Source organism: Dermacentor variabilis, chromosome 3 (assembly GCF_050947875.1).
Source record: "Dermacentor variabilis isolate Ectoservices chromosome 3, ASM5094787v1, whole genome shotgun sequence".
NCBI lineage: Eukaryota > Metazoa > Arthropoda > Arachnida > Ixodida > Ixodidae > Dermacentor > Dermacentor variabilis.
In genome coordinates this window covers 98,253,620-98,279,621 of record NC_134570.1, presented here as the reverse complement: position 1 = coordinate 98,279,621, position 26,002 = coordinate 98,253,620, and the positions used below count along the sequence as shown (strand labels likewise).

The 26,002-nt window shown below is 46.2% G+C and overlaps 2 protein-coding genes and 1 pseudogene across 2 annotated transcripts in view; all 3 read left to right on the top strand.

Annotated features, from left to right (window-relative positions):
- LOC142574061 (uncharacterized) overlaps positions 1-189 on the top strand; it is a 25,494-nt gene extending 25,305 nt beyond the window's left edge. Inside the window, exon 7 of the mRNA XM_075683234.1 lies at positions 1-189. This exon is cut by the window's left edge and continues 22 nt beyond it. Coding sequence (XP_075539349.1) covers positions 1-3 — 3 coding nt within the window. The 3' untranslated portion in view covers positions 4-189.
- Positions 190-3,254: 3,065 nt separating this feature from the next.
- The window catches only part of LOC142576086 (SEC14-like protein 2), a 104,428-nt gene continuing 81,680 nt past the window's right edge, over positions 3,255-26,002 (top strand). The window contains exon 1 of the mRNA XM_075686023.1: positions 3,255-3,545. Coding sequence (XP_075542138.1) covers positions 3,492-3,545 — 54 coding nt within the window. The 5' untranslated portion in view covers positions 3,255-3,491. The remainder of the gene's footprint in view (positions 3,546-26,002) is intronic.
- On the top strand, positions 25,098-25,279 carry LOC142576776 (U2 spliceosomal RNA; annotated as a pseudogene).

The window sequence follows — 26,002 nt, the reverse complement described above, 5'->3', positions numbered from 1 at the left end:
TAGGCCGCACATCGCTCGAAGCGAGCTTACTGGGCCCAGGAAGAACTCGCAGGCCGCGCACGAGACGCGGTCAAGGAACTAATTGCTCAGGGTGCCGACCAGCCCCAACTTGACGTCACCGGACTTGCCTGCTTTCCGGTGGAAAACTAGGAGAGGCACGAATTGGGTGCGAAATAAATGAGACCTGCTGTGCCTTACCCGTTGTTCTTATTATTGACATGAAAAATAGGAACGTGTTGGCACGAGCAGCTAGTGCCAGCTACTCCTGTACGCCTTAAAAACGTAGAAATACATCACAAGTCACACAACATCACAAAAGTAAAAGAAACAAGTAATACAAACACTAGAAATAATCATAATGTTAATAATAAATAATAATAATAATACAAACGCTAGAAATGCACTATAATCGCACAAAATGCCACAGGAGGGAATAATCGGCCCAAACTACTCTTTCAGAACGAAAACACACACACGCACACACACACACACACACACACGCACACACACACACACACACACACACACACACACACACACACACACACACACACACACACACACACAAACACACACACACACACACACACACACACACACACACACACACACACACACACACACACACACACACACACACACACACACACACACACACACACACACACACACACACACACACACACACACACACACACACACACACACACACACACACACACACACACACACACACACGCACGCACGCACGCACGCACGCACATTCACTGTCAGAAATGTACATGCACTTCTTATCCTAATATTAATTCGCACTATGACTGATGTGCAAAAGCTAGTCAAGAGCAACAAGGGCTCGTATCTGGTCACAAACCTGTTTACCCAGTCCCGAAAGCTAATTAGGCTCACTGGGCTGTAATAATGCTTCATAAATTTCGACACAAGTCGATTACTTGATTAAGAGTATTTGCGACGTTCTGGAAGGTCATACATGCTCATATGCGCTATGAGTTTCGCAGCGGGGGCTTTCAACACGGCCATTTCGACATTGAGATTCTACTCGTGCAGGTGGTACTAAGTCAATGGCATTGGATAACACCTTTAGACCTCAGTTGAGTTGTATCTCTATACGGAATTCAAGAAGAGTATGAGTTTATAATGCGTTGTCCTTGCTGGTCAACAGGAAAAATTGGTAGCTGCGCCCAAAGGCGAAGCGATGCAAGTAATGGCAAGGTTTGGCGTTGCGTTTGAGCAAACCACATGGTATTCGAACAATACACGGACGCCACGCCAACTATTCACCGCAAGGATAACTGTTTTCCTAACAAAGATTCCTTTTTAATATTTGTACAGTTTTTTTTTGCACATCTGGCCGTGCAATGAACCACAGAAATTGTACCCCCACTTTGATGTGGCTTCATATTATAGAAAGTATACCTATGGGAACGCATACTTTTATTTTATAGTTACGACTCCGAGGATTCTTCCGATCTCGTTAGCTTTGGTTTATTGCACACATCAGTGCTTCTCCAATGTGACTTACATAAATCGTTTCGCTACCTTTAGCATGAACTTTGCTTGTAAAGCTGGCTTCTTTTTTTACAACCTAGTACGCCGAGGAAGAGAGCCCAAAGGGGTAGAAAATGTGATCTGCGAAAACAGTTGACCGACGTTGTGCTTAATTCGGACTAAATCTCTCAGCATAGAGTGAAGAGTGAACAGTATGATATACAGTTGTACACAATGTTAGCACACAGAAGACTCGAGCTTTCTTTTTCCTATTTTTTTTCTCTTTCTTTGCAACTCGAGGTCACGCGGTCCATCACATGCGATCAAATCACCGCGCGTTCTCGATTGAAGTCAGGTTCTCTTGCGTGCGCGTAGATGGCGCAGCAATACAAGACGATTGCCTTTGGTGCCGCACGAGAAGCTTCAGTTTTAATCCAAAGAAACTTGAACGTTAGGATTAAACATTCCAATTGCGGCAAGGGTTGTCGGTGTGGTAAATATAGACACGAGGCCTATATGTGAAACTGTGCGGACACCAGGGACTAGGCAAATTAAAGGTTATTACGTTCGAATTTTTTCCCACAATGTCTAGTGAAATTTTGTGTCAAGGTTGCACACGTTTGCTGGAATTTTCAAGAATCCCTTAGACTTATTTTAAAGGATTAAGGCGTCAAAAACAGTGACTTCGCATAACGTGGTACACACATAAGAGAAGAAGTTTGGGAAGTTAGTTTTCTGCCTCTTTTAAGCAAAATTTTTGAAACATTTTTTACATACAGCGCAACCCAGAACGAGCATTGCTAATGAAATAATTTCTTGAAAGCTTTTAAGCGCAAAAGAAAAAAATTAGGAAGTGAAAGAACTTAAAACGCAAACACGAACCTGTTCCCAAATTAGTACCAAGCAAGGAGCGAAAGGGTTCCACCCGTTCTAAATATAGCTTCGACTTCGACCGCGCCGTCTTTGTTCTTTTTATTTACTTTGCACTTTTCAATGGTAGAAAAAAAAAGCGTGGCGCTAGACAGGAAATGAATGCGTGTGTCATAATACTCTTTGATCAGTGTGTGAGTTCGTTTTGCTCCATAATTCTTGCGAGAAAGTGAACAACGCTTTTCAAAAGACCATAAAATTCGAAGACTCTGATATTTACGAGAAACCGAGCGCCGAATAAATTCCTTTATTGTGTGAAAGAACCGCAGGAGCTGCATTATTTCGCTGCCTAGTTTCTCTCGCTTTTCTTTCTTTATTTCTCTAGCTGTAGCTCTTCGAACGTGTCTATTGTGAATGTACGCGTCGAAATCCTATAAACTTCCCTGCGCAATTGCCAGGAAAGTAAGACACGTGCACGCCTCTAGAAAGCAAGAATAGAGAATGATGAACATCGCCAGTTGTACCAAGTGTTAGTTTATTTCCTTATTTAACAATATTTATGCGGTACTTCGTAGTTGTTCCGATTTTGGCTGTTTAGGACGCCGGTTTCTGAACCATAAATGCTCGAATCTTGCCACCAAAGTGTTCGGAGAGTTCGGCGTTTCAGCAACTCCGCATTGCTAGGTTAGCCCCGTAGTCAGACGAACGGAGGTTGTTCGTGCTCTGCGCCAACAACCGTTACTCTGCGGTCGTCTGCTCTTTCGCGGCCGTCGTCTGCATCCGCGCGAGGCGCTGCGCACTTGCGCATGCGCAATGACGGCACACGCCGCAGTTTCTCGCTCCCTCCTCCTCTGCGGTTTTCGCGTTCGTGTCTCGGAGCCCGAGCCCGTCTGTGCGTCTGTGTTAGTCACGCTTCTTCTCCGGCCCGCGGAGTCACAATGGTGTCGTAGTGCCCATCGCTCCGGCAGTCCTCGACGAACCGGCGTTTTCGTGACTTCACTTCCCGAAGCGTGACCCCGTCGGATCTCCGGAGGCGAGAGAGAACCGAGCCCCGCGGTCCTGTTCCTTCCATTGGCGTCGTCGTCACCGACGTCGCAAGCAGAAACAGTTCGACGATGAGCGGCCGCGTAGGAGACCTCACCGAGCAGCAGATGACAGCGCTCGACGAAGTAAGTGCTTCACTACGGCGAGCTCTCTCCGTATTTTCCTCCAGGGCTGCGCTTCGAGGACTTGCTCTCATTATTTTTTGTTTTCATTCTCCTCTGATACCTCGCTCGCCCGTCTTCACGTACTGATGGGATACGAAAGACGACGAGCTGCTTTGCCGAGGGACAAGTTGATAGCGCGCGCTTGTCGACACTGACGCAGTGGGGCGGTCCCATGAAACGGATGTAAAGGTCAGACGCGATGCTTCGCTGACTCTTTAACGCGCAACCGCATCATAGTTGCGTTTCCACGCTGCGACGCTCTTATCGAAAGTTGCCTGTTGTAGGATAAGGTAGAAAAGAGTGTTACGGAGGCTCCTGTCATTCTTTCTTATTTCTTTGAAAGTGTTTTTTCGTCTCTAATGTAAACAAGACGCCAGCACCTTGCGAACTTAGAATCCTGCCGAGATCATTGCATGGACCTCACGTTGGTCTCCGCGCAAACACACGTTGGTCGCCCTTCGTAGCTACTGCTGGAAACAAGTCACGTACATTGCCCGGCAAGTTAGGCGAAAATGAAGCGCGTTTTTTTCAAGCGACTTGATGCACGAGCGTACGTGCTGGCGGCGCGAAAACATACAGATCACAGTGGGGCATTGATTTTTTGTTGATGCTGCAGCTAATATGCTCGCTCAGAAAGGAGTAACAGGCGACAACATTACGCCAAACTGGGTCAAGGCTCGACGTGCTTGTGTTGTTTATGCCCCGCTATAAAAATATGTAAATAAATAAATAAAAAAAAAAGCGAGAGAGCGAGATGGTGAGCTCGTAGCACTGCAACTGTGGCTTTCTCTCGTGGTACGAAAGCATGCGGGGAAGCTAGATTCTCGTTTTCGTTTCGCCATTGCGATAGTCGACGTTGTTGTTTAGCAACGATCACAACGAAGGACTTCGCAGCAGCGCATGCAGAGGTGATAAAACAACGACACGAAAAGGGATGATTTCTTCGTTGGCACCTCGACTACGACAAAAGTGTTTGGCGTGTATGCGTGACATACAGCCCCGAGCAGCAACAGAGAACGCTCACGCGAAGCAAACGTGGCTGCCTTAATTCTGCGTCAAAGGGAACTAACGGAATTGATAATGTTGCCGTAAGTTTAGGATTTCTATAGGATATACATGTAAGCAGAATAGCCACTTTTTTGAAGTACTTTACATTGAGTTATTGACACCGCTAACCGTGGAACACTCAGTGTTCACCTGAGATATCTGCTTGCAGGAAGCACTATAAATATTGTTTTATCTTTCTATCTCTCTACCTCTTGAGGAGGGGCGGGGAAAAGGGGCTATGCTAATTACGACAGAAGCGAAGCCAAAAATATGTATCTTCAAGACAGTGAAACTTAGTATATGAAGAGGCATTCCAGGCGCTATTTATATTGGCATAGTTATAAAGCAGGGCGCCGTAACGTTTAGCGTGTGTTAAATTCTGCCCAGAATATCATCATCATGATCGTCATATTCAGCATTATAATATTGCGCCCTGTCGGTTTCCCTGTCCCGTAGTAGTTGATTCGAAAAATCGATAATCCCGTATCGCGTCATTAAATCGTAAAGCGCCATCCGTGAAGTTTATTGTGCTCAAAAAAAGTTGCGCCTTCTTGTTTACCGATAACAATATTCTAGCTGCTGCATGTGTGAATGCCGTTAATTTGGTGAGCCCCTCCACGCACATGCGCGAACTGACCGCGTCTTTCCTGCCCACCCTTCTCTGTATCTCATCTATCTATTCCCCCTTTCCCGTCCCCCAGTGTAGGGTAGCCAACGAGACGAATTTCTGGTTAACATCCTTGCCCTCTCTTTTTCTGTCCTCCTCCTTCTTCCAACTGCTGCGCATACCAGCAAGGTGTCTCCCATATATAATTTCCACGCTCAAGCCGTAAGAAGCCTAGCCAAATTAATAATAAACTCAGAGGTCTCTGACTGCTTTTACAGTATGGGATATTATGGAAGCAAAGCTAGAGCAGTTACAAATTTAAAATGACCTGTTATCGTAAAATATTTGGTATAATTTGAGCACCGTGTCTCGAAGCCACGATTAGCTGGTCGCTTATATTTAGCGAAAGCTCAAACTGAAACGCCGCAGTTGTAGAAATGTCCTAGAAAAAAATCAAGATGGAATTCGCACGGGCAAGGCTTCAAGGCGCCAAAACCTCTCGAATACCGCGTAATGAAATAAAGGAAACACGACTGGGTGTTATGAAATACAACTGGTTAATTATTGTGCACAATGGTAGCTCGAAAATACGGCACCTAAATGGCATAAGCTTGAGGGAAGAGAGTAAATATAAAACGTGAAACCTTGAATTGAAACGAGAATTGCGAGCACGGGATTCCAGCACCAACCGCGAACAGTACGGTGAAATGTTAGACGCCGTATATATAAGATATTAAAATAATATATGACACGGCAAGAAAAGAAGTAGGGCCGACGAGTGACAGCGCGAACGCTGACGTGATCCGCGTTTACATGAACGCAACCGCAGCGTGTCGCATTGTTCGCGCATCACGGTAAGCACCGTGCGACAGCGTTTACATTCGGCCGCGCATTCCCCTTTGTTCGAAGCAAACTGGGACCGGTTTTCGCCGATTGGCGCTTCGCGGTTGAGGAGAGGAGAACGCGCAACGTCAATCCCTCCCCCCTCTCTCCCACAGTGCGATAGGACAGCGCCTACGTGCAAGGCGTGGCATGACTAACCTGTCGCCAACTGTTATACCCTCCCCATGCCGCATCACTGCGATTCGCCTTCCTAGCGCATTACCGTCATTTGCAGGAATGCGATGAGATAGAAATTAGATGCGACGCGCGACACGTCGCATTCATGCTGACGTCGTTGCGGAGAGATGTCGAAGGCGTTAAGTTTTCTGCGTCCCTTCACCGTCTGCAATGAGGTCTGCCAAAAATAGACCGGGCCTACCTAGGAAAAAAAATGGTTTTGGGCTGCTAAGCACGAGGTCGCGGGATCAAATCCTGGCCACCGCGACCGCATTTAGATGGGGGCGAAATGCGAATGCATCCGTGCACTTAAATTTAGGTGCACGTTAAAGAACCTCAGTTGGTCCAAATTTCCGGAGTCCCTCACTACGGCGTGCCTCATGATGAGATCGTGGTTTTGGCAAGTAAAACCCCATAATTTAATGATTTTACCTAGCAAAGTTCCTTCATCAACTATGCCACTGTACACATAAAGAGGAACAGGCATTTACCTAGCAAACAGACATTTAGAAGCAGATTCATTGCTATTTGAAAGGAGAAAATCGTGTGATGTTCCGTTAAAGACATGCACGAAGGGACTTGGTATCGTGATTCGTGCAATCGCTAAAGTTACAAGTTGGTATAAGATAAACTTTATTGTGGCCGCAAGTTGTTCTGATTGACATTACGCTGTGGCATTAGCTAAGTATGTGTAAATTGAAATTTTAGGGAAGAAACATGGTTGCACACGACGCAAATTACTGATTTTTGTGAAATTTTCGCACAATTTTGCTCACCTCTTTCCTCATAAGTGATCCGCCTGATGAAATTTGCTTCTGTACAAAAGCAATTCACGCCGTTTTGAATTATGGACGTTTAAATTGGAAGCCAACAAGATTTTTTCATTGAATAACATATCGGAAAGTGAAAATGACCTCTCTTTCCCGGGCCCATGAACAAACTTCAGTAAAGTTTTCTAGTCAAATGAAAATGTTATACGTAAAGGTTGATGGTCGCACAAGTTTGATTTGAAGCTTCATCATTACTTAATGAAATAAATTTTGGTAATATCTCAAGATTTCAAACCTTTGAAACAAGTTCATAACTTATCTGTTACTTTCAACAAAAACAAACAAACAATCATACGTTGTAGACGACACATTCTAGCGCGTCTAAATAGCTCAACGCTGACAAACAGCACGCCTCTGCAGCACACACCATTGTATTGCTACTAGTGGAGGTTAGAAAAATTTGAGAAAGCGGGTAGTTGCTTCAAGTCAGCGGCAAATAAACGGGGTAATACTTTGTCATCCACATCTTGCAGTGCAGTGCGACGTTAGCCGGCCGCTTCGGGAGGTGCTATCTTAGCATATTGGGGATAGGTTTCGGATTCCCTTTTCGTTCTAATCAAGTTGGCAAGAACAAGGTATAACCCAAAATTAATATTCCGTTTCTATTCCTCATATCGTTTACTCTTCTTTTTCGTTTTCATTCAAACTAGACAATTTTCATTCAGGTCGGTCCAGCGCTTGTTTAATTACAGTCTTTCATATTTGCTCATTGTACCTACGAACTGGGAGATCGAAGACAGGTACGAGCTTAGGCTATGTCCTAGAGAAAGCTTTAGCTTTGCTGGTCGAATGCGATTTTTTTCCTTCGGGTATATCCGGTGCCATTTTCGGAATGCTTTTTTTCGTGTGGTGGGCTTCTCGTTGGACATCGGCGCCTTCGCTAATAACACGTTCGCTATCAGTATTGGCCGGCCTATTTTTCGGCACGTTTATAATTTCTGTGAATACCGCATTTGAAACGGAGAATTCTCATCAGCCAACCGCTGAACCGAATTCAATTATATCTGTTGTGCTTATGAGAAAATAAATAATAAATAATAATAAATGCAATACCGACTAATAAAATACACACTGCTGAAAGTATTTGTGTTAAGATCTCAGACTTTCTTCTAGCAATGGCACAACGTTGGTACGAAAAAAGAAAGCTTGAAGCATAGAGTTTTTGAACTCCATAAGTTTCCACCAGAAAAATATATGATAGTTTTGTCAGTGACGATCTATCACTTAGATCGTCAAAGGCTAATAGATAGGCTGGATTAGTTTGAAAACTTCAAGAAAGGCTAACATTGTTTAAGCGCGATGTGGGAAAATTCAATCAAAGATGTGTGGAACATTTGAGAGCAATGTATAACTGATTTATTTTGCCCGCTTCAGATATCGTAATAAGTTCATTCTACATAATTGGGATATCAGATTTTATTGCATAGCCACAGACTGCGAAATTCATGTTTGAAGTTATAAATTACCTGCAGTTTTGGGGAAATTTTGGTTGAACATTTTGGTAAATAAAAAAAAAAACCTTCTCTATACTGCGCCGATTTTTTATATGTTTTATTGCGAAAAATCTCTCGAAAATTGGTTGACTTGGTGCCGAGCAAAAACAAAAAATATTTCTCAGTTTTGGTGTGCTTAAAAGCTGACGATGTGTGGAGCTTCCTCTTAACTGTAATTGATGTTTCAGTTATGGGAATTGCGCGCTACATAATATGCAGAATCACAAATGTCGAAGTCCAAGTATACGCGAATAAGGTACTGAACAAAAAATGTGATATTTTGCATTCGGGTCCTGTGCGCTAAGCAGTTCAGGGACGTTGGTGCTGCGTATGTACCAGACCGCTAGCCTATAGGCATTAGTCTCTTGAACGTGCACTACCACCTTACCTTATTCACGTCTCATAGCGTACCCACTGGGTGTGCTACCATTATTCCTTTCCAAATTCCAGGCACCCCCTAATATTTATTGTAGTCCCAAAATGCTCTATGTTTCATTATTGCTACATTCCGCAGCCTCTTTATGTTCAGATTATATTGGTGGGTGCTAGAGTAAGTCTTTTCCTTCGTTTTTATGTACGCCGAGACATTTACATTGCTTCACCTTAAGCGTGACTCGCTGTTTAATTGACGCCACGCAATTACTCATCTCTTCATTGAAGATGATAATTCTAGATTTCTCTGTCCTAAACTAAAGGCCTAGATTTGTCGCTCCGTTGCCACACATATTCGCGATTGTCTGTAAATCTCTTCCATTGTCCGCTAGTAGTACTATGTGGTCTGCATACATCACACCCTGGGAAGTTGTCGATTGCGCATGTCGTCTCATTAGGCGTTTATCCATTACGCATGTAGGATAAGTCAAACGCTAATTCACGGTCTCCAGTCGTCTTTCTATGTGTTTAACATAAAGCGTGAATAACAATGAAGGCAGAGGACATCCTTGCATCAGTACTTGGTGAACTTCCACCCCTTCATTACATTTTCGACCTTCCCATACAATTTGTGCTCGCTTGTCTCTATATAAACGCTCAGCACCTCGACCAAATTGTCATCTCTGTATTGGCGCTTCAGAAAATCTCATAACAATTCCTTGTCTAGCTGTCGTATATATAGGCTCATTTAATATCTAAAACTGCGGTTCATATAGGTCTATTCTGAGCTGCTGAAATGTCTATGCATTGAGTTAGTACAAACTTATTATCCTCTAAGCGTCTGCCCGGTCCGAACCGATTATGTATTAGCCCCAGGACCTCATATTTTTTTCACCCACTTCGACAGTTCTAATTTTATGACTTGTATTGCTATTCTGCATATCACCGACGCTACCGTAACTGGCCTGTACGAGCTCTTCTTATCCTTATCACTTTCGCCTTTGTAGATGACGCTGATCTTACTATCACGCCATCCACCGCAATTTCCTTCGTTCTAATCACTCGCCCTATGGCATTTTTCAACAGTGCCTTGCTCTTTGGACGAAAGTTTTTGATCAACTGTATCGTAATTTCACGGATGCGCGGAGGCGAGTGCCAAGCAGTGGCGGTGCAAGGAAGGCAGAGGCGATGTCTCGCGCGTCCTCAGCTGCGATTGGTTCGCCTATTCGGCTAAAGAACAGGCACGCCGGGTTTTCGGCTAGAGAATCCTTGCCTAGAGAATCCTTGCTAGAGAATTCGGCTAGGAAAGATCCTTGCCGGGTTTTCGTGACCTGCGGTCACGAAAACCCGGCAAGGATAGCAAGGAAAAGCTTCGCTTTTAAAATGCGCACGCATCCACTCGCAGTAAAACTCAGAAATTGGGAGCACTTAGCGCCATGAAATGAACAAAGCGGTAAGTGGACCTTTGTGGCACCATCGATAAACAAGATGTTAAACAAGACCTCCGTTCTTCTGCCCGCAGCACGAAGATAAAGAACTTTTTGGTTATTTTTGACAAGTTCCGCGCTGTGTCCGCGTTAACCTCTTGGTTTGTTTTTGCCCCTGGTTTTCCGCAGTGCGCTGCCCACCATCATGAAATTATTCACGCGCCCATAATGGCAGTCGATCTCAGTCGATAACGGCAGTCGCCCTCAAAGACCATTGGAGGTTTACAGTAAAGTGCTGCGTTGCGTTTGCGGTTATCACTTTCTCCTGCTGAGTGCGAAACCGTGAGCCCTATGCCGCATTCCTAAGCGGCTTGACTGCATGAGAGCTAATGTACTTCGATTAATTTTGGGCCCTTTAAAGAGCCTGGCTACGTCAAAATGATTCCGGATCCACCCTCTATGGCGTATATCACAGCTTTCGAATGCCAAGCACAATAAATAAATAAATAAATAAATAAATAAATAAATAAATAAATAAATTCTGATGAACATATTCACCCAGTTTTTTTTTTAAAGAATCAATACAGGTCTGTTTGCCGTTACAGTCCGCCTCTATACCCACAAAAAAAGAAAGACGAACAAATTTCTTCGGCAGAGGAACCACTTTTGGGGTCTTGTCTTCTGCAAAAGACAAACATTGCTCGTCCATAGTTGTTGTGTCATATATCGACACGCAACTGCGGCTTTCACAAAACTAACCTAAGCCATATTGCTAAACCCGACAAATTTTCGTTCCCGCTTACTTGCACACGCACATACGAGAAGTTTGACAGCGGAGCTCTCACGAAATGCCCCGAGTAGCTGCTACAGCGCTGTAGTTCAGAGACGAAACGCGCCGCTGTCTATTGGCTATTTACAATAGCAAAGCAAATCCTTGTACGTGCTGGGCACTTTGCGTTATGAAATGGCGTGTAGATGTAGCGGACTCAATTTTAGCGCTGGGAAATCCGAGAATAGCGAGACACTTTGGTGAGGAGGGAGAGCTATCAATGTCAGCAATGGGCGGTTTTTAAAAGAGTAGCACTTTATCCAAAATTTTAATACTGGGAGGACGGCACAGCACGATTCAACTGGCGTTGTTTATGGAAAGGGGGCACTATAATTTAAGCACTTGCCATCTTGGAACGAACGGTGCACAAACACCGACTAGCGGCGTTTTTACTGACCTCAAAGATAAACCCAAAGCAAATTCACCAATCAGAAAAACAAGCAAGCGAAAAGTATGGAGGCAGGAAAGACCACAGGACGAGCACTCACAGCGCGTTTCTTTTTTCCTATTCAAGAACAAGTACCAACTCATCCAAAAGCTTACATCGAAAAACGCAAACCTTAGGTTAAGCTGCTGGATTGATCAATTGAATTGTTTGTTTTGAACTCCCGTGAATACCTTTCTTTTAAAAAAAGGCTGCTTCACTGGCGATTACTATACTCCCTCAAGCGAAATATAAGGAAAGCATGGCATTTTACGTGCCCAAAATACGATCTGAATATGAAGCACGCCGCACTGGCCGCACTGGGAGATTCCGGAAATTTTGACCACCTGGGGTTCTTTAACGTGCACCTAAATCTAAGTGAACGGGTGTTTCGGCATTTCGCCCGCCAACGAAACGCGGCCGCCGCGGCGGGGATTCCATCCCGCGACCTCGTGCTTAGCAGCCCAACACACAAGCGAAATTTGAACGCAGCTCTATACGTGTTTTCATTCAGCGATATATTGGCTAGCGCGGACAATCTGGCTGGCGCGGCGCGTTCCAAACGGAGCGAAGTGCGGCGCGACCACCTCGCTAATCTGGAGATCGCGACAGGCAGCGCGTGGCTGATGCGTGGACGCGATTAACAGCAACCGCCGCAGGCAGACTTCCGCTCATGCAGCGCTTTGGTGAACAGACGACGCGTAGAGTGCCTCGATGCGTGTGCACTCACCCCGCTAACGGATCGGAAGTGAGTGAGCGCATTGAGGCACCCTAACGACGCGCGCAACTCTGGCGCCATCTCGTAGTCATCGTCGCCATATATTTCGTCTTGAGCGGTGCTACCCTTTTTTCTGACGCTTTCTCCGTATACTCCTTTTCCACTTTCCGCCTCATGGTTCCGCTGCACCCTCCTCCTATGCTTTCCTCCTCGCGCTATCTTCCCTCTCGCCGTCTTTCATCTTGCTGCGTTCCACATTCACTCTCAGCTTTTGCTGTGCTCGTTCGGTCGGTTACGAGGTACGAAGCCGACGCTCGCCGCAGTAATGGGCACCTAAGAGCTGTGCGCTAGAGTGAGCCTGAACCCATCACACGATTACTACCTATGGTAATGCGCTTAGCACTGAAGCAATAGATCGACACAGCGTATTGCCACCATCAAAACGCCTCATGCATGTAGCGTGTACTGCAGCGGGACTCCTCTTCTTGGCTTTCCTATTAACACCTTGCGCCATCTAGCGATGCTGCCGCGAAGCCTGCGCATGGCCTTCGAAATGCATGGTTCATGCGTGCTGGTGCATGCGCTGCGAAAAGCATCATGCGGAGGCAGACTCCTCTATCGCGCTTTTTTTTCTGGACGCGCTGCGCCATCTAGTGGTGCTGTCGAGAAGCGCGTGCATAGCCTCCGAGACGAGATGCGTGGCATGCCGGTGCGTGCGAACGCTGAAAATTGTTCCCTCGCTGGCCGCACACACAGGGCAACGTATTCAATGGCCTTAATTGAGAGGTTCATTGAAGAGACGCCCCTACTCAGTGCATCCATGGCGCGCGCAGCTCGCTAACGCGTTGGCACGAAAAAGGTTCATTGAAAAAGCGGTACACACCTAGTGCATTTGTGGCGCAACCTGTTAAAGCATCGAGGTCCTGTCCTCGAGGAATCCGTGTAAGATTAGCACGGGAGAAAGTTGAAGTTATTTTTTTTGAATGGTACATTTTGCTGGTCGAAATGCAACCAGGCTCCTCTCCCGTTTCACTGCTGCTACTGCTTCCAACTGCGCACGCTGAGCCGTGCATCGGCGTGGCTTTAAAAATCGCGCTCTGCCCGGGTTAAATTCCACCGAGTATCGGACAAATTAAATGTTTACCATTTGTCAATATACAGCGACACATTTGCAGTGGCGACCTCCTAGTTAACAAAAGTTGGCGTCAAATACGGTGATTGAGGAACAGCACACACCTATAGTGGCATACGCCCGGTGACCCAAGTTGGTATCTAAGAGGCTCACTGAAGAGCGGCGCAAACCGATTGGCACATACACCGTGCTCCAAGTCAACGTGAAAGAGATTCATTGAAGAGCGCTGCATATTCAAGCCCGCATACGAAGTACAGCATCCTTAGGGATCCATGTCGGCGTCCGAGAGGTTCGTTGAAGAGCGGCACAAACGTACTCCTGAGTGGCCCAATTGGTCGGACAGTTTGTTTTGAACCCTCTTCCCTCAGCACAGCATTCTGACGCGCTACCCATTCGATCACAGACTACCCATTTTTGCGGGAATACGAACAGACAGACAGACAGAAAGACAGACAGACAGACAGACAGACAGACAGACAGACAGACAGACAGACAGACAGACAGACAGACAGACAGACAGACAGACAGACAGACAGATAGACAGACAGATAGATAGATAGATAGATAGATAGATAGATAGATAGATAGATAGATAGATAGATAGATAGATAGATAGATAGATAGATAGATAGATAGATAGATAGATAGATAGATAGATAGAGAAAAGTGTGCGGAGTCCCCTAAGTGTGCTAATCGCATTAAACGTACAGAAAAGTAAAACAAAAAGAATTCAGCGAGTGAGTACTTTTGGAGGCGAAAAGTATCAGGTGTTAACTGCAAGGCGATGTTCGGTAGGTTGAAATAGCGTAAAAATAAAAGCCTGGTGCCAACACGTACCGCATTAAACTTCCTGTAGCAATTTTTCAGTCTGCTCGGCTGTAGTAAGCCATTCATTGGTAAAGTATAAGAAGGGTATACACCGCGTTGAAAACACCGGAAGAGCTCAACTTCAGAACCTCTGTGGAGTTTACTTGCATATAATTGGCGACAGATACGAAAAAATACAGCATAATCCGTTATGTCCGACTGGCGTCATTGTTGCTGCGGCATAGGCGGAACGTAAAAAAAAAAAAATAAGAGGGGTAAGAAATGTTTCCTTTCGTTTTTCACCGCCTAACAACAATTTTTATTGTGGCAGAATGAAAAAAAAAAGTATCTTTGAAGGAATATTCTACTACCCATGCCACATCAGGTTCGCTGTCCATTACAAGGGACCGCATTCGAAAAGCTTTTGTTCGTAAGTCCTCATTGTCATTGGCCACCCACCTTCACTAATGATGTGCCCAGCATCAGGATTGTCTGGAATTTCCTCTTACTGACAATTCAAGCGCAAGGGATTTTTTATTTATGAACACCGCGATCTCTGTACTATTGCAGGTCTAGAGAGATGCGCAAATAAGTGATCCATTGAAATGGTATACGTGTGGCTGCAGGGTTGTATCTGGGCCCTCACATATTGAGGTTCTTTCATTTTTCCTCCCCCCTTTTCTTTTTCCTTCTGTACATGTTTTGATATCCTGTAGTCTGCGTCGATTTTTGTTCCGTAGAGCATGTTCTGTTTTGTCAGCCCAGAAGAAAGCCTCCGTCTTGCTGCGTTCCCTCTTTTTTTTTTTTTTTTTTTTTGAGCGGAGACCACATATTAAGAAGAATGTTCGAATATTACGCACATAAAAAAAACCAAAGGCGTGACACCGGGGTCACGCACGACCGGCAGATCATCGGTGCGTTGCGTGCGCTGCGCCGATTTCGCGCCCCTACTTTTCAGCGTCCGTGAAACATCCGCACGACAGGGGTGGCCTCTTTCACAAAGAAGCGGCACGTATATTAAGCTACATTTACAAATTCCATTTCTGGGATTGCAAAAAAGAAACCGCAACGAGGAGCTCGCTCGCTAACACTAAGGGCACAAAAACGAAAGGCAGGTAGCGCCAAATTCTAGGCCGGTTAACTGTCAATTCTACTCGTACTAAATAAGGAGAGGGGAAGGAAACGAGGAGGAAAGAGGAAGGGGGGATGATTTACTTTGTTTACGTGCACCCATATACGTGCGCGTAGACCTGCAAGTTTTTTTCTGGGTTGTCGCTGCAAGAAAAGTTGCAGCTCTGCCCATGGGGCGAAGGAGTAACGCGATAAGTGGGGCAATGTTATAGGGGCGCAGTAATCGCTGCTGTGTTACGTGCGGCATCGGTTGGGTGTAATCGTCGGTGGGCGCGCACATGCAATCTCCTAGAATAAATGTTGAATAAAAAAAATATCTATTTCGTGAAGACTCTAGTCCGAGTGGCCTTTGTTTAGGGATGTGGCGCTCTCGTGTGGTGAACTAAATAGCCGCGGCTTTTTCCTCCCACTCGTATTGAAATTTCTGCGGGAAAAGTAGAGCAGGACAGCTTGTACTGCTAGCTTCCTTAAAACTACTTCGTCTCGTTATTGGCTCATGAATAAGTTGCACAACGTGATGTCAGTTAAACATAGCGTGCCAGCCAACCACGCAGGCTTGCTGCACGAGCACACTCTCCAGGCACTGTATATCCTTCTCAACTGCAGTGTTGACCGAGTGGCTGGCAGATGAGATCTGTGGGTCCATAGTTGGAATCCTCGCTGAAGAGGGAGGAACTGAGAGTTTTTTTTTTCATTACTCTTTTAGCAACTTCTCGCAAAGCACTCTGCGAGTCCTGCAACCGATGGCTACCGGCGACGCTACGGGACATCGAAGCGACCAGGACAAGTCAGCTATATTTAACATCTATTGCGATAAAGATTAGACACCTGCGCAAATATTCTCTGAAATCCCTATTTCATCGTCGTCTCGCGGAAGCCGAGGTACTTGCTCGAAATGAATCAAAACGAGCCTTGTCTTTTCTCTTCTCTACCACTGGGCTTTTGATGAAGCCACTGTAGCGCGAATAGGACAAAGAGAAACAACAGAGAAGCAATCACGATGGGCGAAGCGCCCATCGTTCGACACCCCGCTCTTCGTATTTGTCCTCTATTGCGCTACAGTGTGGCTTCATCAAATGTTTGGCAACTCACGCAGGAACAAGTTACGCAAGACTTTTCTTTACAAAGCTTCGAAATTTTCTCATTCTGTCAGAAGTACGGTTTGCTAGGCGAGTTGATATTCCATTCTTGAGGCGAGCAGCGTGAAAAAGATACTCTATGCAAAAACAAGAAAGCAAGGAAGGCAGCGCTGTGTTCGTTTTCATTGTCTTTATATCAAGTAGTCTTTTTCGCGATGCTCGCATCAAGAATTATTCTGTCACTTGAGAGGGATTCATTGTTTCTTGTTACTTTTATTTCAAGAGAAGGCCCATGCAAGATGTTACAGTTCTTTGCAGCGGCGCCGATAGCAGGCACTCCCAGAGTCTGACCAGCATCAAGCAGGAGTCGGGAGATATCCGCGCCCTCGACCTTCGGCAGGTGGCAAAGGGCAACGCACCGCATGTCAACGCGCCCTCGGCTACATAGTGGCGGCCGTCAAAACTCTGGCCATCACGGCGGGGGGGGAGCCGCATTAATTAGATTGACGCTGAACTTCGAACGGCGTCCCTCGGTGCGCGCCCGCTGCCGTCGACGAGGCAGCGGGCTTGCAGACCGCGCGGCGGCTGATAATAGCGCGAGACGGGGCGACGCGAAGGATGGGGAAAGGGTCGATGGAGGGAGAGAGAGCGCCGATACCCGGCCGAACGCCGCCTCCGCTTGATCAATATTGCGTGAGCGCCGCCACGCCGGTGAGGCGTCCGAGGAAAGGCGGGATGGCGCGGGGGAGGGAGGGAAGCTGGGAGGCTGGTTTGTGTTTCCCCGAAGGTAACCGAAAGCGCTCCGTTTATGGGAGGGAGCGCGCTGGTAGCCGCGTTCCGTTCATGACCGCTTTACTCCTGACGCTTGGAGACTGGCTGCCCTGCTAGAACATCGGTGGCGACGTTATTGTAGTTATAGACGTTCATCGGACGCCTATATCCGATGGCCGCTTCGGAAGCAATGTGCGTGTGTGCAGGGGGGGGGGGGGCGGCGCTGGTGACTTTGTTGTCATCGTTACCGTTGATGAGGAGCTGCGCATCTTCTACCTTCTCCCACTCTTTCTTTTTCCCCGCAGTACTGTCCCTAACCTATACTCTATCAAGGAGGCAGTATGGGGAGACGGCGAACGGTACTTCTCTTGGGTTTTGTCGAAGCGTCGGGTTATCAGTGTTGTGGCAGCAGACCGGTTGTGTAAACATCTGGGAGGCAGCAAGTGCCTAAATCACGGAGCTTTTCGATCGTAAGGGCTTTTTAGCCATTGACTATCCGCCTTCTGTAATAATGGGAATCTAGCATCTGATCTTGCGAGTAATCGTGGCGTAAGAAAGCCTTTTAAGTGTGACTACGTACCACAAAATGAGGAGCAAATACCTCCAAGATTTGATCAGTTTGCACCCACCTGCATATTTCACACCCACATTACATCCAGTATCACTCGGCCTTCCAGCTTTGTGCGTTTTCTCTTAACTACTTTTCAGTAGCCTTATCATTAACCTTCCTTATAGTAATTCCCGTATATGCGTTGGACCGGCGTTATGTGGGGATTGTTTTTCATCCGATCGTGTTCGGTTCTCACCACGCATAGCTCGGAAGGGCCGAGCGACTCATTGAATAACGTCCGTCGGGATAGAGATTCGACCAGTGACGAAAATCTAGTCGACATTGGGATAGTTGGTCGGCCATAATAGTTCTAAAGGCAACCCACTTGTTGAGACATGTCAGCGCTCCCGTACGTGGGATTTAGTACTCGTCCATGCGTCGTCAAGCGCGCTGCATTTTTGGAAGGAAACGAGAAAATCGGCGCGAAATAATTATCTTGTTCCGAGCCTGTTACGTTATTTTAGGCGAATTCCGCTTCTTGTCTTCACGTGTTGCGAACAGAATCAAGTCGAGGAAAACGAGTAAGAGTAAGAACGTTGGCACCCTAATGATGTACGATATGTTATTGAAGAAAAATTAGTCAGAATGTCCTGTCCTAGGGCCTCTGTGAGTCACCTGGCATCTTTATTTATTAGGCGAGGGTGCATGGCTCAGAAAAGAAAAATAAAGTAGCTCTCATAATTGAAATAATTCATTCCTGCAGAAAACAGGACCGATATGTTCTTGCAAGAAAAAGCACCTCATGAAAGGCATTATGCGGTCTCCCCGCGCACGCACAGTTTTGACTTTGTAATTTGAGCACTGAAGTTCTACTGAGTGTCTGAGGCATGAAAAAGCATGTTATCCGTCATGGAAGAACAAGAGTTTACAAGTTAACTTCTGCGCTGATATCCAGGCTTTTGCGCATCCTTTCAGCTTGTTGCGTGCATCTACACTCCGTTTGCCTGTACATGGGCGCGTTTTTTTTTCCCAGCGTAGACTTTTCCTAACGCTCACCGCGTTGATTGTCGAAACGGCTTAATATATTCCAGTTGCCGCTTTTTGTTGTGGATGTCTCTCATTAGCTGAGTGCTCCGGAACCGCTTGCTTTCCACTAAGCTTCCCTACTGCCATTGCATCTCGCCCAAGTGAAGAAAGAAAGAAACAAACAGGAATAATCTCGTAACCATAGGCCTCTTCTATGTACATACAAGTGGTGATTAGATTGTTGCTGATGTAGAAATAGAATGATTTAACAAATTCGAGATCGTACGAGATATGCATGCATGCATGCAAATCGCATTGCGTGCTCAGCCAAAAACTGACCCGCGGACGGCGCACAAAAATATTGGCACAGTGTCTGCGGAAACCTGCTGTTACTTTAGCTGCACAATAAACAGGTTCACAAGTAAGGGTCGAAGAGACAATGTAGTCGAATAAGGCATGCCTCGGGCTTCAGCCAACGATTCAACAAGGGGATTTCTTCGTCAGTGCAAGACTACAGCCGACGAGAACCTAAGAATTATAAACAAACTAAACCCACAAGAACGCACTACACAAGCACTTCACCTATGAAAGAGAGCCGAGGCATGCCGGAGTGCGCTCACCAACATATATTAACCAATCATGTTCACGTATATTACTGAAGTCAGGTTTATTTCCTGTTTGAAACAGCAGCTTTTTTTTTTTTGTTTTTCTAGTACGCAGCTGTCATTGTGTCACTGGTGTCAGGCTGAAACAAGAATGCCTAAGGCAAATTGTATGAGTGGCCCTGATATCAGTACTCAGCCAAAGATAATCTTTTAGCTCGAAACAAGCTTTTATTTTTTTCCCCAAAGAAGTCTAGCATTTACTTTAGAAGAGTAGAGTGCCAAAGCTTTGAGTGCGCTCCAGCTAGCTCAGCTCTCTTTCAGAGGTGAAGGGCACTGCTTTTTCTTCTTTTTTTATGGGTGGAGCTTGTTTGTAATTCTTAGGCTGTCACCGATTGCAGTAACCTGACGAGCACAAGTACTAGCCCAGTGGCTGTAATCGATGTAAATTTGTAATGTAAGCTGTAATGGTTGCAAATTTGAAACGAGCGCGGAAAAATGACGTCAAGCCTGTTAGACGGGGACGCGGCACGACTGCTGCCTTACAGATGGAGTTCATCATAGAAGCTAATGAAACGCCACCTGCGCACGTGTACGTCATTAAGTGCGCGTCACGGAATACATCGACAACACATAGCTGGCGACTCGCAGTCGAACAATGAGACAGCAGGTTCAGATGCGCAACTGTCGTACTGTCTTTGCACGTGAAAGGCTTCTACAAAGTCGCGCGCTTTCTTAATCCTCGTGCTCGTCATTTATTTCAGTCCGACTAACGAAAGCCTTGCCACCACAAGCGTTACGATGCGCAGAAAGAGGCGATGTATGCGTTCCCTTTTAACGTATCGTTTCGCTTGACGTACACGCTCGTTCACGCACTTACCGGTCTTCCCGACGTAGGCTTTTGAGCGAGACAGTGGGATATGGTAATCTCCGCCGAAGCCAGAAGGAACAAAAGAGATTTACGCGCTTCGCCGAGCAACATGCTGTAGCCTTCCTGTCTGCCTCCATCTCCATCGCGGCACGAGCCTTCCCTAGCTCTTTGGTGAACAGAAAAATAGAACGTCCAATTTAAAAGCAGTTTATACACGTTAAAGCAACAATAAATCAACAACGTCCATGTTAAAATTTACGTTATACAACGGTGATAATGCGAGACCGAAACAGATAATTTCATTTTGACAAGCAGCTGCATGCAAAACATCTTTCTTTCACTTGTCGCTACCACTTTTTAGATGATGCCTGTGCTTATTATGATATTTTTGGCCCCAGCGAGTGCAAAAACAAAAAAAAAAAAAATGTGCGAAAGCGCGCAGCTTACACTTTTTGTAAGTGGCGTCACAACCAGAGTTCTAACCACAGCCGCTTCTTTGCACGGCAGCTGCTTCTCTTTTCCTCGGCAAGGTAAAAAAAAAAAAACAAAAAATAACCCGCAGGGAACTTTGGCACTGCGATCGTTCTGCTAGCGTGGTAAGGATGGATAGTGTAGGATTTGTCTCTCCTTCGTGTTCCTAGTTTCAGACGTTCTTGTGGCGTTGCTTTATTACGCTCTATCTTCCTAAATTTCCAAGCGATCATAGTTTACTAAGCACAGCAAGGCTATTTAGCCGTCGCGCATAGGCGAAACCAGTGCGAATCGCGTTGCGTCGGTAACTCGTTACTTTGTCGAAAGGGGTCATTTCTGAAAGTCGGCAAGCCACTTGAAGCCAAAAGAGCCAAGTTTAAGCGAGTCCAGGCACTACACCTATAATTACCGAGCTGGCTAAACCACCATAACTTGCGCTTCCGCGGACGTCAACACCACTACTCCCCCCTGTAATTTCTTCAGAAAACTCCACAGAAGGACTTCCGCTGCCTTACCGGAACATAAGTACGTCATGGGCTGACACGGTGACACCCAGACAGGTCCGCTTTAAACCAAACGGGTAGGCATTTCAGGCCCGTTTGCCCACTTCAGGGCATAAATTTTCATACAGTAATTGTTGCAGGAAACTCTGTGCTTTTCGAGAAATGAATGGTGTTGTTAACTTTCGTCATACCGTCTAGCTCACCTCGGAAGCAAAGTTCAGGAGTTACGTCGACGGCCTTCTTGAAATTAGATATCGAGGGATGGAAGCCCTCGGCTAATGATAACAGAGAGGCGGCTCGCCATATGACTGGCTCATATTGGAGTGGCTTTGGGCAGCCTATGCGCTCTTCCTCGTTCGTATGGTGCATGACGGTCTTAGGTTTCGTGAGCCTCTATCCTCCTCGATCCTCACGGCCTTCGGCGGAGCTGGTCTGCCATATTCTTCGTTCGTCGAAGCTCGCGCCTTGAAACGATCGAACCACTCATTGACGGACACGAACGCACGTATGCGTAAAACCTATAAATTTTAATCGACGCAATGTTGAGAAATAAAGGACTTACGACTACTGCAAGGACCCTGAAATACACAGACACGGAACGCGACCTTTGCAGAGAAATATACTGCAGGAATACATGTAGCGCGTTGCTCCTTTGTAAAAAAAAAAAAATTACCATATGGATGTTATAAGCGTGGTCGACAATCGGCAGCATTATAGTTAGGGACTTGGGGGGGGGGGGGGGGGACTTGAAAACGCGTACCATGCCGATGTCCCATTTCTACGAAAGGGAAAAGAAATAAAGCCACGTATTACAGGCAGTTAGCATTTAGAAAATTGGAAGAAATACATAAATTAACATGTAGCGCTTGACGAAACTAAACCTGCGTATCTGCAATATCGACGACCCCGAATTAAGAAACTGCGCTCTCTTGCGAGCAAGGCGGTGCCCACGGAGCGCATGACGCTGGCTCCGCCCGCCTCGTAGCTTTCACTGCATTGCATGACGGATTTCGAAGCGTAGTATATTTAATTGCTTATTCGGAATTAACAAGGGCTATGTTGCCGTCTGGATGGAATGAAAGAATAAACCTCGCAAGTTCTAAGGACCTTTCCTACGTCAAAACTGACCGAATCATAGATAACATTTCCAATACGTCGCACTGACGCTACACAGTTTTGAAACAATACTTAAGCAGCGTAAAATATTTAGTGTTGCTCTTCAATGTCCCCTTAAAATGACTTGTTGGTGACTGGGGGTAAACAATTTTTATTTGACGCACACAATGTTCGAGAGACAGCGATGTTTACTGACAAAGCATCTCCGTGTGGGCTCCACCTCTGACGTCATTCGGCCAATCGAAATACGTGCCGACATTGCGGATTGCGAGTATTCGCCTGTTTGTATACCTCCGTTTAGTTTAAAAAAAACTGTACGTTGTGGACCAACCTGAAGCAAATGCATCTGTGGTGTAAAGTTGTACGAATGCCTAAATATTATATTCGTAAAGAGCCACGTAAATGGCTATAGGGAAAGTTCGCAATTTGACTAGATTCTTAAACATGTGGCATTCAAGAGTACGTTGCTGCCACAGAAACGATATGCCGGGCTACGTATATGGTCTCACATTCAGTGCGACGAAAATTATGGGGTGTCTCAAAGGAGCCTATAGGTACAAATCGTGTCAGTCTCGTGTACTTTGAGAAGAAACGATTAGACGACGCGGCAAGCAATCGCTGTACCTGCAGACGGACGTGTTCAAGTAATCAACGCAGACGTAGCGTCTGTCACCGGTGTTTTATGTTCCATTGACGCGTGGGATATTTAAAAGCAGGCGAGCCCGTTCGTGATTGACTTTCTTACACAAGCCTCTGCAAATGCCCATGTGACACCACGGTTTTAAGCTTCATTTTGCTCACAGTGACGAGTTTCTAAAATAAATCGACAGAGACACCTAAGACTGCTTACATGTGGGAGTACGAAAGCATTATACCGTTTGCAGAGCTCGGAACCTCATGAACGCGCTCATTTTATACCCTCATGACGTCGCGCCACTTCCGTGCACTGAAACTGCGTGCTCTGAAAACACTTACTGTATAATCATTCAATTCCTATTTTCTTGCGCCGTGCGAGGCGTATAATATAGTATCCGGACCCCTTGGCGAACTAAATGAGGCACGGCGAACTAAATGAGGCACGGTCTTTAAAATATCAAGCATGTTGAGATTGGTATACGATATACGTTTAAAATGTGAAGTGATTACAGCCTTTGTCGAAAATTACTTACGCAGGCGTACCATGGCGTGCGAAGCGTATTTTTACGAGCAACGTTGGAACCATTTCACAATGTACTGAAATAACTCGACGGGCAAAGAAGTTGATATTTGGAGGGAATAGGGTCGATCTTGTGAATCATGTCGGAGCGAGGTTTCGAGGGCGTCGATTGAACAGAGGCACTGCGTGCGTTTATTTCTTTTTCTTTCTTTGCGATTGCTCAACCGCGTTATGCGGCATTTGCCCTGAACGCTTCCAAATGTCATGTAGGGAAGTCAACGTGACACCGACTTGACATATGGGGGTAATGGGAGCCATGTTAAGGGTGATGTGCGCGGTAAGTTTGACGTTTCTGACCTAATAATGATTGTTCCAAATAATTACTTGGCACCCGCTTTCAGCGTTTTTTTAATGCGCTATGCGAGGTTCACAGTAGGCTTCCTCGGTGTCTTGTTCATATTGTTACGTGTGGAAAGACACAGACGAAAAAGGCTATTTACACGCTATTTACACTGGAGCCAGGCAGCCAGGCTGACGCTCGCTCGTGTCAAGCGCACCGACCAACTTGTTCGTCGTTCTCGCGGTGGCTCGTCCCTTGAGCATCGCTCGACGATATCGTAATAATATTTATTGCAAGTAAGGGAAGAGTTATGGGTTTTATAGATGCTAAGCGCTCCAGGAGACAAGCTCGTCTATGTAGCGTGAAGGTGTATTCCCCTCGTATGAGTATTTTCCTCGAATATTTTAACGCTTTACAAGACTTTGCGAGCAGCCTAGCAATACGCCTTCTGGTAAATGATGTATGCCAGGAATAATACCAAACGGGGCACCCAGAGAGAACGCAGTGGCGCACACTTCGTGCATAAAAGTATTTAGTCAGACGAGCGTTCAACGACAAAAAAAGAAGCTTGTTGTTACACATACTAGCATGTCAAGTTAGAATCCACACATCACCAGTAAAAATTAGTTTAAAAAAATTCAGCGCCATTCCACTCTATGAAGGCGGATGACCAGCGAAGCTCTGTACGGGGGCCCCTTAAGGGCGAACTGTCCGTTGCCATGCGTGAGACACCGTATGCACATAAAGGGAAGGCGAGGCGCGAGTAGTCGCTCCTCCAAGATATTGAGCCTCGGAAGATGGTGAGGCACCGGACGGTATACATATGCATGTATTGTTCGCAGAACGCGGCACAACACCTTTTACTAACTCCGAGGGCGCGCACGCTGCTTCACCGTAGCCAAGGCGATCGTGCGTTTGTTGACGTCACAAGCGGCCAGGCACACAAACTCCCTCTGAAACCTGGACGTTGCTCCGGTGAAACGTTACAAGTTTACGGGATTGGGGCCACATGGGTGGTACGCGTTTCCTTCCGCCTCGCCGACCTGGCGGGCAGCACAGTTACGGGACCACCACCACGGGAGAGCTAAAGGAAAGGGAAGGAGATACGCAAGCGCCTGCAACGCCGACAAAGAGAGGGGGGTGCGAACGTAGAGATGATCGACATGGATGAAAGTGTAGTATCTGTTCTTACCAGCTTAATATTGATACGAGTTGTATGTGGACCTAAGATATTACACTTATTTTTTGCAAGTCGGCGGAATGCTTAAGGCCTACTTCACCTCCGCCGCGGGTCGGCCCGGTATTGCACTAACTTCGGGATCGGCCGACGTACGGGAAGAAATTATCGATCTACACGGCTCGATAGACGCGCGCAATTTTTTACAGCGAATCCGTTTACGCGGACCCTGTGCCGTCCTTGTTGGAATTCGCTAACACTATCATCATCACAATGGCTCCAGCGTCGCCGTCTTCTTCCGCAGCTGGCTCTGTTGCCGCTCGTCATTCCAGCGCAGAATTTCTCTTCTGTTGTCGTAATGGGGAGGCCGCGTTTACGGGAGTACGAGCCATTACTTAAGGGGGTATGAGCCATTCATTGTGTAACGTGACGTACACATTTAATTTTGAAGCCCAAGGCTGTGGGAGACCTGAGCCCGGATCGCGTTAAACCTTGCCGGACGTACAAGAAAGTTGTATCCATCCATACGTCCATCCATCCATCCATCCATCCATCCATCCATCCATCCATCCATCCATCCATCCATCCATCCATCCATCCATCCATCCATCCATCCGTCCAAGGCTGTAATTGTGAAATGTCCACTCAAGACACTGTTCACTCAAGAGACACTGTCCACTCAAGACGCTGTCCACTCAAGAGCAAGCAGTCCAAGAGTCCACGTGTCCAGACAGAGCACTGCAAGCGGAGGAAACACGCCGAGCAGTGCAGACACACTCAAGATCAAGCGGTAGAAGACACAACACAAGACCAAGCAAATACAACATTACACAAAAAATGAATAAAAAAGAATCAGATGGTTTTCATTTCACGCCACACA